The sequence below is a fragment of the Ctenopharyngodon idella genome, chromosome 9 (assembly GCF_019924925.1).
Source record: "Ctenopharyngodon idella isolate HZGC_01 chromosome 9, HZGC01, whole genome shotgun sequence".
NCBI classification, from domain to species: Eukaryota; Metazoa; Chordata; class Actinopteri; order Cypriniformes; family Xenocyprididae; genus Ctenopharyngodon; species Ctenopharyngodon idella.
In genome coordinates, this window is record NC_067228.1 from 762,264 (window position 1) to 780,074 (window position 17,811).

General features: G+C 36.4%; 1 protein-coding gene across 3 annotated transcripts in view; it reads right to left on the minus strand.

Moving 5' to 3' along the window:
- Positions 1 to 14: 14 nt before the first annotated feature.
- Positions 15 to 17,811, minus strand: part of gpm6bb (glycoprotein M6Bb) — a 39,487-nt gene continuing 21,690 nt past the window's right edge. For 2 of the 3 annotated variants that reach the window (XM_051906131.1, XM_051906130.1), the window contains exons 2-7: positions 13,505 to 13,691; positions 12,864 to 13,020; positions 10,513 to 10,681; positions 10,142 to 10,215; positions 9,990 to 10,055; positions 15 to 2,370 (exon numbers count right to left, since the gene is read on the minus strand). In XM_051906131.1, coding sequence (XP_051762091.1) covers positions 2,221 to 2,370; positions 9,990 to 10,055; positions 10,142 to 10,215; positions 10,513 to 10,681; positions 12,864 to 13,020; positions 13,505 to 13,691 — 803 coding nt within the window. In that variant the 3' untranslated portion in view covers positions 15 to 2,220. Of the gene's footprint in view, positions 2,371 to 5,374; positions 7,864 to 9,989; positions 10,056 to 10,141; positions 10,216 to 10,512; positions 10,682 to 12,863; positions 13,021 to 13,504; positions 13,692 to 17,811 lie in introns of those variants that run through there. The other variant, XM_051906132.1, reaches the window with a different exon arrangement.

The window sequence follows — 17,811 nt, forward strand, 5'->3', positions numbered from 1 at the left end:
GGTGAGAGAGGAAGTCTTTTATTATATTTCATTTATTTTTGTATAAAATACAATAGCCTGTTTGAAGGACTGAACATCGTTCAGCGTCGCTGACATCAAATCATCAGTTTTGGGCAGTTGTTAATATTCACAATCCACCTTAACTGGGTGAATTACTGTCACTGGTGAATATTACCAGCGATTAAAGCATTAAAAACAGATATACAGAATACATGAAAACCTTCTGGGCAAGTAATTAAAATAAATCTTAAGTCTTGAGGCTTATAAAAGAGGGTAATGAATTATATAGCGGTTTGCGCAGAATTATTTTTTTTGCTTTTTTTTTTTTTTTTAATTTCAAAATAGCAGTTTAAGTACAAACTAAGGGAATCCCCTAAAAATAATGGCAGACTATAGGTTAAAAAAAGCAGTATTATACAGAATTCATATATGTGAATCAAATTAACAATAAACATTACATGGACTAAAACTAAAAAAAATATATATATATATAGAAAGCACATTATAACGTTAAAATCTGGCAAATGCTGCCTACAACAACATGTCAATACAAATGACCACCAGTTTGCTGTATGTATCAAATGCTGTGTGAATAAAACTATTCCTACAATTTTTTTGTCGGTATTTACAATTGCATATTTTGTTACCTTCGTTTTACCCTCCAAAAAAAAAAAAACTTGCTGGTCAGAGTTCACATTCATGACGCAATTCAAATATAGCATTAAAAACAAACATGGGAAATGAGAAAAGCTGCGGTACAACTTACACTACAGAATTTGGTACAAATAAAATTGGGTATCAACTGAAATCAAACCACCATCTCGTCGCTTTAATACAAAAAAGTATTTAGACAATCATGGCAAGATTTTCTGTTAAAAACATTATTGTATTACAATAATTAGAATCATCACTGAAAATAAGAATTACCAAAAAAAAGCCTTTATATATAACGCATTATAAAAGTGTTTTAATGCATTATTTATGCACCTTATAATGCATTGTAAGATCTCATGAATAATTAGAAGAACCACAGTTATAATACTTATCTATGCATTGAACACCTTTAGAAAGTATAACGCATTAAAACACGACAAACAACCCATTTCAGATGCAATCTGAAAATATTATAATGCATTTTAACTTTGGTTACCATTATTTATGAAAAGACATAAAACACACTTTATGAACACATTTATAACGCATTATACATAAATGCTTTAAGTAAAATATTACCAAAAAACTTTCATAAGCATTAATGTTTTTCTAGGCTTCATACCAAATATAATTTCTTATGTTTTTCGACATTATTTATTTATTCATTCATGCATTTCTTTTGGGGACAGTAAACACATTGTACTTTTGTTCATAATATAGGAGGTTCAATTCTGTCATTTTGCACAGTAATTTCACACACAACTATGGACTAGGTTTTGAGCTAAATAAAAAAAAGTGGTAGATGTGAGGTAGTGTGAAACCATGTGCCTGTTTCAGTGGTCAACTTCATAAAACGCAGTGCTGACTGAATACTGTACGCATAGAACACCTGCGGCATTCACAAGAGTATATCACAGAAAAAAACTGCACTGGGTACACTATCCCACAATGCAATGCACTCGTGTACAAAGGTCAAGACATTTGGATTTAAAAATGCAATAGTTTCCAAAAAGAATAACTGGATGCCTCATGCAGAATGTCATTGCATAATGTGTTCTGCTTCACATACTGTCTTCAGACAATAGTAGGCAGTAAAACAGCACATATTGCACAGTGGACGGTATCGTTCAAAGACAACCAGCCAAACATCTCAATTTAGTTCAGGTCAGCAGAATAATAGGAATGCATCTTCAAAATAATATTATAAAGCCAAAAAGAAAAATTATGCAACATGTATATAATGCAAGCGCACACATTTATCATGAGAAATAAATGCTTGCACTTCAGTTATATTCATGTTTACCATCACATCTTGGTACGAACAGAATCTGATGTGCATTTCCGCCGTGTTTCGAATAGTGCAACGTTTTAAACTTCAACCAGCCATCGCTGGTTCACAAAGGGCTACAAAAGGGAAGTGTAAAAATGTGACCGAACAGAAACAGTACAGAAGATAAAACAGAAAAGGAGGTGCGCACAAACGGCGTTAGTGGACAGGAAAGCAGCAGATGCATTAGTGTGTTAGTGAGTGTCGTTGGCAGCTTTAACCCTCGCAAACGCTCGTCCTTACGAGTAGGAATTCAGGCATTCTTTGGAGCGCGACTGGATGTCCTGCAGCTCCCGCTCTTCCTTCATTTTGATGTCTTGGTACGCATGCAAGTGACTGGCGTCCTTTAGGTAGGCCCAGTTTGCAGAAAGGATCATTAGGTAATGGATCTGTAAGAGAGGTCGAGGTGATGGCCAGTGAGCAGTTAACAACGCAAAGCTAACGCTAAACCAGTATATGAAGCTACACATGTACACACACACACACACGCTCGCTCAGTCACAAACACATGCATACACACACTCAGACACACTTAATCAGTGACTCATTCACTCACTCATTGACTCACTCACTCACTGACTCATTCACTCACTCACTGTCACTCACTCACTCACTCATTCACTCACTCAGTCACTCACTCACTGACTCAGTGACTCATTCACTCACAGTCACTCACTAACTTGCTCAGTCACTCACTCACTCAGTGACTCATTCACTCACTCAGTCACTCACTCACTGACTCATTCACTCACTCACACAATCACTCACTGACTCAGTGACTCATTCACTCACAGTCACTCACTGACTCGCTCAGTCACTCACTCACTCACTCAGTGACTTTCACTCACTCACAGTCACTCACTCACTGACTCATTCACTCAGTCAGTCACACACTGACTCATTCAGTGACTCATTCACTCACTCACACAATCACTCACTGACTCAGTGACTCATTTACTCACAGTCATTCACTCACAGACTCGCTCAGTCACTCACGCACTCAGTGACTCATTCACTGACTCACTCACTCAGTCACTGACTCACTTACTCACTCAGTGACTCATTCACTCACACAATCACTCACTGACTCAGTGACTCATTTACTCAGTCACTCACTCAGTGACTCGTTCACTGACTCAGTCACTCACTGACTCAGTCACTCACTCACTCACTCACTCACTCACTCAGTGACTCATTCACTCAGTCACTCACTGACTCACTCAGTCACTCACTCACTGACTCATTCACTCACTCACAGTCACTCACTCACACAATCACTCACTGACTCAGTGACTCATTTACTCAGTCACTCACTCAGTGACTCGTTCACTGACTCAGTCACTCACTGACTCAGTCACTCACTCACTCACTTACTCACTCAGTGACTCATTCACTCAGTCACTCACTGACTCACTCAGTCACTCACTCACTGACTCATTCACTCACTCACAGTCACTCACTGACTCAGTGACTCATTCACTCACTCACAGTCACTCACTGACTCAGTGACTCAATCACTGACTCGCTCAGTCACACACTGACTCACTCAGTCACTCACTCACTCAGTCACTGACTCACTTAATCACTCAGTGACTCATTCACTCACAGGCACTCACTGACTCATTCACTCATTCATTCACTCACTCAATCACTGACTCACTCACTCAGTGACTCATTCACTCACTCACACAGTCACTCATTCACTCACTCAGTGACTTTGACTCACAGTCACTCACTCACTCACTCACTCACTCAGTGACTTTCACTCACTCACTCACTGACTCATTCACTCACTCAGTCACTGACTTACTTAGTGACTCATTCACTCACACAGTCACTCACTGACTCAGTGACTCATTTACTCAGTCACTCACTGACTCACTCACTCAGTCACTCACTCACTTACTCAGTGACTCATTCACTCAGTCACTCACTGACTCACTCACTCACTCACTCACTTACTCAGTGACTCATTCACTCAGTCACTCACTGACTCACTCACTCACTCACTCACTTACTCAGTGACTCATTCACTCAGTCACTCACTGACTCACTCAGTCACTCACTCTGACTCATTCACTGACTCAGTCACTCACTCACTCAGTGACTCATTCACTCAGTCACTCACTGACTCACTCACTCAGTCACTCACTCACTTACTCAGTGACTCATTCACTCAGTCACTCACTGACTCACTCACTCACTCACTCACTCACTTACTCAGTGACTCATTCACTCAGTCACTCACTGACTCACTCACTCACTGACTCGCTCAGTCACACACTGACTCACTCAGTCACTCACTCACTCACTCAGTCACTGACTCACTAATCACTCACTGACTCATTCACTCACAGGCACTCACTGACTCACTCAGTGACTCATTCACTCGCTCATTCATTCACTCACTCAATCACTGACTCACTCACTCAGTGACTCATTCACTCAGTCACTCACTGACTCACTCAGTCACTGACTCACTTAATCACTCAGTGACTCATTCACTCACTGACTCACTCACTGACTCAGTCAATCACTCAATCCCTCTCACACACACACACACACACACACACACACACTCTCTCTCTCTCTCTCTCTCTCTCACACACACACACACACACACTATCACACACACACTCTCTCTCTCTCTCACACACACACACACACACACACACACTATCACACACACAGATATATTTTAAAGGAATAATTCATCCATAAATTAAAATACACTCATGTCAATTCAAACCTGTATGCTGTTTTAAATGCATGCAGTCATTTTTACATACACTTATTTCTATAGCACTTTTCACAACATCGTTTCAAAGCAGAAAATCATGATGTTGATGTTTATAATACGTTAATATCTTCATGCCTTATAGTCACATTCATCAGATTAGAGCCAGATGATAATATAATATACATTCTGTGGCGATACAAGTGATCAAGCAGTTCAGATATGCTATATCGCTTTACATGAGTATACATATGCGGATAAAGTTGGACATACTTGTACATCCAATTTTATATAAAGAGCTGGGCAATAATATAAATATTGTTGGCTCTTTTACATTTTGTTCCTTGTTTGTAAGTTGCTTTGGATCTAGTGTCAGCACTATATGTGAGTAATAAGAAAAACACAACAGCATATGGCTTTGACACGACATGAGGGTGTTTATTTCTAGCCAAACTATTCCTTTACTATACAAACTATTGAATATTATTACATATTTAACACACATTGATATGCACAGGACGTTGGGGTGTGAGGGAACAGGACGATGTCAACTGAAGCGAAGCAGAGCGAAGCTTGAAATGAGGGTTAGTATGAAAATACGCAGACTGACAAACTCAAACGGCTCACGAGCTGCTCAATAATGACCACTGAGGAGATTTTGTACACAAAGCAGGTTTATTTTTTATAAAGGAAAAACTACAGCCACCAGAATCTCAGAGGAATATTTAATAAATCATGTAGAAGGAAGCATGCAATCTGACTGTTAATTCAATGCTGGATCTCGGTTTGAAAATAACATACGCATGTGAACCTGCGATACAAGCAGCGTCACGTCACTTGACTTTGTGACATAATGCATATTACAAAGAAATAACAACTAACACTAACCCACATGTTAAACAGGTAAATCCTGATTGGATGAGCCATATTTGAAATGCAGGTAAATTCCTGCTACTGCATTGCTTTGCTACTAGAAATTAGCTAGTTTTTAATAGAGGTTTAAAAGGGTCATGACATGAGAGATCAAATTTGCCTTGATCTTTTGACATAAAAGAGGTCTTTGTACCATTAAAACATCCTGCAAGTTTCAGAGCTTAAAAAAATCATCCTTATATTATCAGCATTTATTTAATCAACCTCCAAAAACAGCTTGTGTTTGTATTGTGGAATCTGTGATGTCACATGGGCAAACACATTTGCATATGCCCGCCTCCAGAGCAAGACATCAACAAATAGTTATGTCATCACACCATAGGCCCCGCCCACTGACACCATAGACCCCGCCCACTATCAGCATACTGACAAGCCTTAAAGGAGCCACGTCTTAAAAACAGATCATTTCAGACAGAGGGTCAGAATGAGGATAGAAAACAATTTTTCCGCATATATATTTGTTTGTTTGTTTGTTTTTGTGTTAACATTATAAGTGAACCTCAAGGAACATATTAAAATAATTTTTAAAAATCCATGTCATGACCCCTTGAGTTTTAAAAGACTTTTAGGACGGTTTCTAGCTGGTTTAGCTGTACATTAATGTATCTGCTACCTTTCAAAAGTTAAATTCACATAATCAATCATTTGGCACAATCCCATGTGCTTCTTCTGATCATGAGCTACAATTATCATCGTAATTTTCTCATATAAAGTTTTTAGTAATGACCTTAAATCAAAGGACACATAGGTTGTTCCTAATGACAGCATGTTTTTGTTTATTAATATTAAAGCAGAAAGTGTTATGATGAGCAAATCATATAATAATACATGACAAGATCTGCCGTAGTGTGTTCTAATAATAAAGATGCAGTTTTGAACGAAATCTGATCTTAAAGATAATGCAACTAAATATTAATGTTTTCCAGAATTTAAAATTGTTATTTATTTGTATTTTGACAGGTTTGTGTTTAAAATAACTCCATAAAGATTAAAAATACCAACAATCTTCATAATACTGCTTAAAACAAATGAATAGAAATGATAAAAACAACACTGACAACTGTAAACATGTTCGAAGGAAGAAAACACCATTAAAACACTGGAGGGCTCACTGGCACCGGCACAATTGGCAAAATTCAGAGAAATTAGACCTTTAGAAACTATATATTTCTCCCAATACAGCACAGCAGGTTCTGGAAGTAAAAGTCACATTCATTTTCTCTATAGAGGAATTAAATAAAACCTAATGTGTTTTTAAAGCTTTGTTAGGGATTTGCTTCTTTAAGTAAATTTAATTTAAATTCATAAAAAGATCTGATCTAATCAAAAATACAGTAAAAATTGTGAAATATTATTCCAATGTAAATCAGCTGTTTTCTATGTGAATATATAGTAAAGTGTAATTTATTCCTGTGATCAAAGCTGAATTTTCAGCATCATTACTCCAGTCTTCAGTGTCACATGATCCTTCAGAAATCATTCTAATATGATGATTTGATGATCAAGAAACATTTATGATTATTATCAATGTTGAAAACAGTCATATTTTTGTGGAAACCATCATACATTTTATTTTTCAGGATTCTTTGATGAACAGAAAGTTCAGTATTTATTTGAAATAGAATCTTTTGTAACATTATAAATGTCTTTACTGTCACTTTTGATCAATTTAATGCGTCCTTGATGAATAAAAGTATTAATTTCTTTCAAAAAACAATCTTTTGATTGGTAATATATAGAGAGAGTTAATATAAAGAATTTTCCAGAATCTCTATTGAGAAAATGAATGGGAAAAATACTTTTCTCTGAACAAGTGTGCGCTGACTGTCTGCGTCTGTCCTGACTGATAATAATACTTTAGCCAAAGAGATTGTAGGAGGAATTTAAAGAGATTTCATGTTAGGCTTCAAATTAAGCTTTTCTAGTGGTTGCAGAAACAAAGGCAAATTTTCGATAACAACACGTCCAGGTTTACAGCACCTGCGTCGAAAATGCTACATCTGTATACAATCCTATATTTACACATTACATGTCAAAAGCAATGAAATGTTTCTCTCGTTTGTTTTCATCTCTATTATTTTAGTCCATATTGTCAGTGGCTGCTCATTCTAGGCACTTTGATGCAACTGCATTAAAATTTAGTGCAGCAGTCCTCTCGACTCTTAAACTTCAAAACAGCAAAGTTATACGTGGTAGCCATCATGTAGATGAGCTGGTGGAAGAGAAAGCACAAATATGAGATGCCAAATAAATGACGGAATAAAGAAACGCATGTAGTGACAGTTTATCTGCAGATTAAACAAATCTGTTGGTCCTGAGATTCAACCGCTAACACTGTCGACACTGGAAGCGTCTGACTTTGCATTGGTTATTTTAGAATATATATATTAGTAGTGAATTAGTAGACCATCACGAGTTGCTTTGAAGTAATTTAAAACAGCGAATAAAATTACATTATAAATAAAATTCATAGTGAAAAGAAAATGTAATAAAATTACATAAATAAATAAATTATCGGGGTTCAAGTGCTTTAAGGCCTTTAAGCACATGCGTAAAAAGATATGTTTTCATTAGCAAGCCTGTAACCACTTAGATCACAGATGGAAAAGACCATTTACAGCAAATACAGGCAATTTACCATAGTAAATATATGGTTTTTAAAGCTTTTTAAGAGTTATCGAGGTTGGTTTCTGAAATAATCTCCAATATTTAACAAACAATTCAAAAGGCAATTCAAAAGGCAAAGTTGCTCAGAATGAGGGGTTCTACCATGTGGTATGAATTTCATGGGCGTGCACGAAAAATCTTGTGATACGCGATGCTTTGCGCACGTGAAAAACACGAAGGCGCCCCTCGGTGGCCGATTTCTTTCAAATTTCTCACTGGGCTCTAGGGTCGTGAGTCAAACAGGCCCAGCGAGTTTCGTTCCAATTGGCCTCCTTGTCTGATAGCTGCTCAAACTTCACTGGCCGATGGCGGATGTTTTTTGAGATACGCCAATGTCCTCATAGACAATCATGGCGCCTCGGATAAAGTCAAGTCAAGTCAAGTCACCTTTATTTATATAGCGCTTTTTACCATGTAGATTGTGTCAAAGCAGCTTTACATTGATAACTGGTACATTGTTTGGCTGCACAGCAGCTCTTAAGAATAGTGTCAATGCAGGCAGATCAAAGCACTGTTGAATATCAAATGTCAAGTCAAGTGTCCCCAACTAAGCAAGCCAGAGGCGACAGCGGCAAGTAACCCAAACTCCATCAGGTGACATCAGGACATAAAGACACTGCATGCCAATTTTCAAGTCAATCGGACTAACAGTGAAGTAGTTATAGCTGTTTTTTATGTTTTTTTTCCTGTTATAGCGCCACCAAGTGGCCAATCGCAGCATCCTTTTTCACGCGACCACACAATGAGCTCTTACATGGGTGTACCAAATTTGGTGAAAATATCTCATTCCGTTCACCAGTTATAGCCATATTAGTAAAAGTGGCTCCACCCACCTCGAACGTTTTGGCGGCCCTTAGGGACTGTGAATCGAAATTTCAACATTTTTTGATAATTATTGACAATCAGACTCTGGAGAATCTCGCTGCACTGGTTTGGTTACGATCGGGCCAAAAAACTAAGACTAGTTCGCAAAAGTAGGTTTTTCAAAAAATTCGTACTTTTGACCGCTGTAGCGCCCCCGTCAGGCTGATCAGGGCGAGTCTTGCTGACGTTGTAGACGGTGTGAGTACTACCAGCCCTCAAAGTTTCAAGTCTCTACGACTTACAGTTTAGTCTGCCTGATCACTTTTAGGAGAGAATGATGATCCTTGGAAATCTTTACAATTACAACAGAGTTTCAGCGCTTGAACCCCTAAAAATTTTCTATAAGAGCAGCTGCAGTAGTTGTGTAATGTGTCAATAATATAAACAGGTCGTCCATCACCTGAAAGTGTAAGACGACACATCAGACGCTTCCAGCATAGACAGCTTTACTGATTATAATGGGACTGATCTAGTTTTGTGGTGTTGAATCTGTTGTCTTAAGTCGCAATGTCTTGTTTTTTGAAGATACAATAACACTCTGAATTTCCCTTCGGGTGTCAGTAAAGCATGACTAAATACTCGAAAATAAAGTCAGATATCTTATGCTCTAAATTGTGCATGATTATCAAGAAACGCTTCTGCTAAAGCTGACATCCCACATCACCTCAAACTAACCAATTAGATCAGGGGCTTAAAGCACATGGTTTGCAGTAGATGGCGCCGGGAATGAAGGGGCAAAAAAAAAAAAAAAGAGGAGGTAGAGCAACAAACACCCCATATATGTGACCATATGAGAAACATGCTTACCAGAGCAATGACTGTCGCTCCTGCTCCAGCGCAGGCGACAATATACAGATGGTAAGACAGGTAGAACTGCAACAGACAAACAGAGAATCATGTATATCTACTGCTGGACAACAAAGTAAATACATTAAAGTGTGACAAATGTGCTTTCATACCTCACTGGTGTTACAAATATCACCTAGCGTTGAGCCGCAAGCTTTGCCCGGTGTTGCGTTCCATGGAATAATACCTGTTTCAGCATACAAAGTTAACAAAGTTAATCGCAAATGCATAAACATAAATGTGATATCTCACAGAGTATCAGATGAGAACAAAACTTTAACTGAATTGAGCAGAATAATGACACTATTGTGTTCTGTAGAGCAGCATAACTTCGCTCATATTTGATGAAGTTTGCATCATTGATTCTGTTATTTTCCTGTTTATTCCTGTGAAGCTGCTTTGAAACATTCTGTATTGGATAAAGTGCTATAGAAATAAAGCTGACTTGACTTCATTTCATCATATTCAGTTTCTGGTCCCGTACCGTACTGACGCACGTCCACGCAGATGCTCTCGATGGAGGTGAGGTTGGCCACCGGTGAGCGCATGGCAGCGCAGGTCGACCACATGTTGTAGAAAAGAAACACGGGCACCGCCGAGAAACCGAAAACCCCAAGCCAGGCAATTCCCAGGATGTACGTCAGGAACACAAACTGAGAAAGAGACGTTCAACACAGTTTAGCACTGGTACTCTATCACAAAAATATGAACTGTTTTCAACATTAATAATAATCATAAATGTTTCTTGAGCATCAAATCATCATATTAGAATGATTTCTGAAGGATCATGTGACACTGAAGACTGGAGTAATGATGCTGAAAATTCAGAGGAATAAATTACACTTTACTATATATTCACATAGAAAACAGCTGATTTACATTGTAATAATATTTCACAATTTTTACTGTATTTTTGATCAAATAAATGCAGCTTTGGTGAGCAGAAGAGACTTCTTTAAACATTAAAAAAATCATAATTATTCCAAATTTTTCAGCTGAATTATATTTAAAGTTTAAAGAAATCCAATTTAACACCCTGGAGTTGGCGGTATCATCGGCGATACCACCTCGATTTTTTTCTTACCAGTGTGAAAGAGACTAAAAATACTCTGTCAATTTTGGACATATCAGTTAAGAGTTATATACCATTCTAATCTGTGAAATGTCGTCTTTTATTTGTGTACACTCAGAATAAAAACAAAATGTTGTGCTTTTTGTAAAATAAAGAAAACTAACATGATGCGTGATCTCTCGTCTCTGACCGAAGTCCAATCTGATCGTTCTCAGAAAATGAACTGGAACGTAGTGAATACTAATGACACAAAAATGAGACTTATGTCTAAAGAAACGCTGAAATGTCAGGTTTTAAATCTTGTAAGTCAAATTGAAAACAAATATTCTCTGTTTATGTAATCTGTATGAAAAGAAAGCAATGTCAGTAGTTTGCGGCTCAGCTCACTATCCGCTAATGCGGCCACACCCACGAACCGCTCGCGCTATTCAGACACAAATTCTGAGGCGATCAATGCAGCAGAGTGAACGCCCTCGTCAGCTCGGAAAAAGGCATCAAGTTTAGTCAGTTTCACGTATTTTTTTCATCGTTTTGAGATGCGGTGAGGAATAATTCTAAAAGGATTTACCTCAGTGGAAGAGCTGGTTTCACTTTCATTTCGAGGATCAACTCAAGCCGATGATTGTGAAAGGTAAGTTGTTTTTTATTCTCAAATTCTTTATTCTAATCGCGATATAGCCTAGTGTCTGTGAATATTAAACCACAAAAAAACTGTTTTAATATGAATCCTGCAAGTTTTGTGTGTCTCAGTGTGAATTAATAGGGCAGATCGACGCAGAGTTTTGTTTACTACACAACTTAGTAAATTGTCATAGCTATTCCCAAACCCAAACGATTTATTTCCAGGTAAAACTGTATACTCAGAATGTGCCCTCATTTATTCAAAATGTGTCTCATTTATATTGTTAACTATATTCCGAATAAACTACCAAAAAAAACTACTTTGTACTTTGATATTTTTAGTGTCCTCTCACATAGCCTACCTGACTGAAATGCGGGTCATTATGCAGGTCATTATGTGGGTCTTTGTCTTCTCAGGTGTGAATCACAGCATTATTCATGAAGATTCACGCCTCAATGCATACTGTCTTTCTTGACAAAAAATGTCTTACAAAATTTAAATTAATATATTGTTTTATATGAACGAGTAGGCAGGATAATTGAAATTGAAAATGATTCTCTGGATTACGATACCTTGATGACTGAATTATATTGTTTGAAGCCTTAAAGTTCAAGTGTGAAAGTGTAAAAATGCAATAACTAATGACTCCACAGTGACTGTATGGAATTAAAAACAAATTATTTCAGAAATACACTGGTCTTAAAGAGGACATATTATGTGCTGATGTTGTTTTTGTGCTTTACTAGAACAGTTGATTATTTTCCTCATATTCTCCGTTGTTCAGCTCCTCTCTTCCCAGTCTGTCAGTAAAGCTCTGTTTACTTCCTGTCTCTATGAAACCCCTCCTTCTGGAAAGCACAATGTGCTTTGATTGGTCGGCTGGAGCAGTGTGTTGTGATTGGTGTTTGGGAAATGTCCCGCCCCTTACCATAACCGCCAGTTTCAACACACTACTAATTCAACCAGGCCCCGCCCCTTTATTCTGCGTATGAATTATTTAAATGAGGAATATTGTGAAGAAAACTCAAGATGGAGGCGTTTCAGGGAGTTTGGAAACACTGATATAGAGAATAATAATATGATTTTTCATGCTCAAACAGCAACATTAAAGAAAGATGGAAAAAGCAGAATAGGACTGTACCATTCCACTGATGCAGCGTCCGCAGACGGTGGTCTTGAACTCATTGTGAAGCTCCTTGACGGCACTGGTGGTATAGAATCCCTCGGCGAGCAGAATGATGCCGTACAGGAAGAAGAAGGAGGCGATGCCGTATATGACGTACTGCATGAGCTGGATTCTGGAGAAGAGAAGAGTTCACAGCTGTTATTGCTTGAGCACATTTAGTTTCCGTCCAGACCATCTGGAGCGTCTCCTTAGTGAAATCACGAGCACGTATTAGTGCGAGGTGATTCTCCCGTTAACCTCTGCCCTGGAGGCTCAGCGCTGTTTGAGAAAACCTCATCACTGCACATGACTTTAATTAAAGCCTCAGGATGGAGAACAGAGCAAATGTAAAGCGCTGATAAATCGTCAACAGATGTGAGCAGATTTAATCGAACGCAAAACAAACAATGACAGGTGAATTTGTAGCTCAAACAGTTAAAGTAAACCATGAACCATCGAGTTTCATTAATGTTGAATGATCAGGTAAACTTCAAGAAAATGCATTTAATTCGTTGCATAAGTTCCTGGAAAAAGTTAAGGATTTTGAATAACGTTGACAGCCCTAATATACACACACACACACACACACACACATTGACAGGTTCTCCCGCACTCACATGTCCGTCAGCATGGCATGGTCCGTGGTGATCTTGGAGAAGTGGTTTTCCAGGATGGTGAGGGTTCCTGTCAGAGCCACGTGTCCGCAGCCGCAGAAGAGCGCCACACCAGAGAAGCACAGGATGGTGGCCACCAGAGACGCGTACGGCACGCCTCCCAGACATTTAATACAGCATTCAAAACAACCTGCAGACACACACACACACTTTGTTCAAATTCATTACCGTTTTAAGAGTTTTACTTCATTTACTGATCCAAACCTGCATGCTTTTATTTTGTTTTTCATGCTTTGTGTGAGGAAGCAAATTAAATGTCATTCGTGTCCGTGTTTAGATTAAACGTCACACAAAGACGTGGAATATAGTGCACGAGTCATCTGGACTACTGATATGGTACTTCGATAGTGCTTTATGTTATTTTAGGAGCTTGTGTCACTATGAACTGTTTTTGAATGGAAAAGAGCTGCATGAAAAACTTCAAAAACTCTTTTTTTTAATGTTTCACAAAAAAAAAAAAAAAAACATGGCAAACATAACAGCATAAAAACATGAGAGTCGAAAAAGAGATTTTTCTGGTTTTGGGTGAACTATTTCTGTGCCATCAAACTGTGAACTGCCTAATTAAAAACAGAGTAAAGCACAGAATGTGAGAAAGACTAAAATAATGAACTGCATATGTGTGTGTGTGTGTGTGTGTGTGTGTGTTCTTTCCTCAGTCTGGGCATTTTGAAGCTCTTAAATTCTTGCAGTTTTTGCTCCAGATCTTCACAAACAAAAACAAACAAACCAATAATAAAACATGGTTTTATCAGTGTTACAAAACTGCTGGAAAAAACAACTCTAAAACAGGCATAAATAATTAATGGAGCCTTATACGGGGATGTGAGCATACGTTTGCCTTCTGAGTCGCTCATCACCTCAATTATAACACACTCAGAGTGCGGTCAGTGAAATGGTCATCAAAGATGATTCATGAAGGTGTGATGAAGTGACCCACATGAGCTGCTGTGCAATAATGGTATACATGTCATGATTTATGCATGTGTAAAAGACATGAACCAAAGCCTCATTTAAACAAGACATGAAAGAAGATCCTGTGCTGTGAAACGAATCAGCAGTGTATTTACACAGTTAAACAGCTGGAGGATTGGGTGCATATATGACAGTGTTACAACTTGTAACACTGTCATATATGCTGCCATTTTAACTGATAAATAATTATTTCAATAACCGAATAAATAAATAAATAAATATTTAAATTAAAAAGACTTTTTGGCATTGTGACAATCTTTTCTGATATTGTCATTATTGTAGTGTTTTTATTATGATTTTTGTTTATAATTTTCATTATTCTCAACATTTTCAGTAGGATTTTCATTACTGTAAAAATAATTGACAAATAATGTTTTAAATAATTTCAAATATTTAAATGTTTTAAAAATGTTCTTTTTTCACATTACAGTAAATAACATGAGATTTATTTTAAATAAAAGTAATGATCCTGGACAAAGAAATGTGCTTAATTGTCATGAAAACTTGCATTGCAAAAAATAAAAATAAATAAATAAATAAATAAATAATAATAATAATAATAATAATAATAATAATAAAATGGGATAATAATATGGGAATAATATGGGAATGTGAGAATAAAATAAATAAATAAAATAAAATAATATAAAATAATAGGAAAAAATGAGAATGTGAGAATAAACAAAATAAAATAATAAAATAAAATAATATAATATAATATAATAGGAAAATATGAGAATGTGAGAATAAACAAAACAAAATAAAATAAAATAAAATAAAATGGGATAATACTATAGGAAAATATGAGAATGTGAGAATAAATTAAATTAAAATAAAATAAAATAGGGATAATAATATGGGAATAATATGGGAATGTGAGAATAAAATAAAATAAAATAAAATAAAATAATATAAAATAATAGGAAAATATGAGAATGTAAATAAAATAAAATAAAATAAAATAAAATAAAGGGATAATACTATAGGAAAATATGAGAATAAAATAAAATAAAATAAAATCAAAATAAAATGGGATAATACTATAGGAAAATATGAGAATGTGAGAATAAACAAAACAAAATAAAATAAAATAAAACAAAAAATAAAATAAAATAAAATAAAATAAAATAAAATGGGATAATACTATAGGAAAATATGAGAATGTGAGAATAAATTAAAATAAAATAAAATAAAATAAAATAGGGATAATAATATGGGAATAATATGGGAATGTGAACAAATGTTTCATAGCCTTATTTATAACACTAAAATTAGACAAACATTTTATTTCTTGCATTTTTTTTTTTTGCAATGATCCTGGAGGAAGAAATGTGCTTATTTGTCATGAGAATAAAATAAAATAAAATAAAATAAATCATCAATAAAATCAATAAAATAAAATAAAAAAAGGCACTAAAAATAGGGTTCATTTAGAAACATGTGTAACAAGCCTCAAATTATGACATCTGATTCTACATATGTACATTTATCACCCTCATCCGGGGACGAGAAAGCCCAGCAGTGATTTAATTCAAGGCCTCATTGTGCACAGTCCCAATCCTGAAAGTTCCTCTACATGGAGGCCTTTTTCCCAGCACACAAAGACAAATTAAAGCAGATATATTAAGCAGCAGAGAGAGGCCTTTCAGAGCCCGTCTGTGTCCGACAGTTTGTGCCCAGCCTTTATGAGGCACACCGGGGTGAAAGCATTCTGTCCTAACTAGTGAATAGCCGTTTCCATGGCAACGAGTTAACCACAACCCAGTGAGTATTGCCCACGGCACAGTCTCTCACGACCCACAACACACAACACACTCTTATGAAGCCACTTAAATGCTCCCATCTCAAAGGGATCTATTCCCACCCTTTCCAGAAACACTTGGGGAATCTTGTTTACTGTCCCAAGAGCTACAGAGAACCATTATAAAGTTTTAGTCAACTAAGAGTGGTCAGTATGACCAAAATAATTCAGATGATTCATAACCAATGAATGAATCAGTCAGACATTAGTGTAAAAACAGCTTCATATTATGACAAAACAGCCAAAATAATATTAAAAACAGACTTGGAATCAGAGTCTAAATTAAGGTTCTTCATTTGTAATAATTACGGAAAGTACTATTTTAATTACATTTAACAGTAGCGTGACAGTCACAGTGGTTTTCAAACATCACAAACAAACAATAAATAAATAAATAAAATATCTACAGGACATGCGCACAAAAAATATGTATATTGTGGCCACAAATTAACAATTCGTTCCCACGACTTATAAATTCATTCCGTTCCTTTGTTTTATTTTAATCGTGGCCATGAATTAAGAATTAGTTTCCACGACTTAGAAATTCGTTCCGTTTCCTTGTTTAAGTTTAATCGTAGCCATGAATTAAGAATCCGTTCCCACGACTTATAAATTCATTCCAATCCTTGTTTTAGTTAAATCATAGTCAGGAATTAAGAATCTGTTCCCACGACTTATAAATCCGTTCCATTCCTGGTTTTAGTTAAATCACAGCCATGCATTAAGAATACGTTCCCACGACTTAAAAATTTGTTCCGTTCCTTGTTTTAGTTTAATCGTAGCCATGAATTAAGAATCCGTTCCCACAACTTATAAATTCGTCCCCTTGTTTAAGTAAATCCACGTTGAAGTAATTTGTTCCCACTTTGATTTAACTAAAACAAGGGAATGAATTAACTACAACGTGGCCATGATTTAGAAAAATGAGGGAACAAATTATTATATTGTGCGCACGATTTACATAAAACAAGGGAATGAATTAGTAAAACATGCTGATGTATTAGTAAGACTTGGGAACGAACTGTTAATTCATGGCCAAGAATAATTAACTGCATTACTTATTTACTTTTGCCATTGCAAGATTATATTCCTAATATTCTCATTGCTGTAATATTTCCAGATGCTTTTTATTATTCATTTCCTTTAGAATCAAATACTACAGAAAGTCGTAGTCTTATTTCTTCACTAACCTTCTTGTTTTGCCTCTAATAATGTTTGTTTTCAGAGAAGCTGATGCTGTATTTAGTATATTGAGCTTCATTCCTCAAACACTTAAATGTTGTCATTACACATCACTACTAAAATGAATCTCCCAAAAACACACACAAACACGCCACATTCCCAAATCATGAGCCGCATTTCACTCTTTCCAGCTTTCCATGCCAATTTACAGCTGTGATTACGCCTGATTCCTGACCACAGTCATATTTCACTGCTGCTTTCAGACTTTATTTCTCCCATATATTCACTGAAA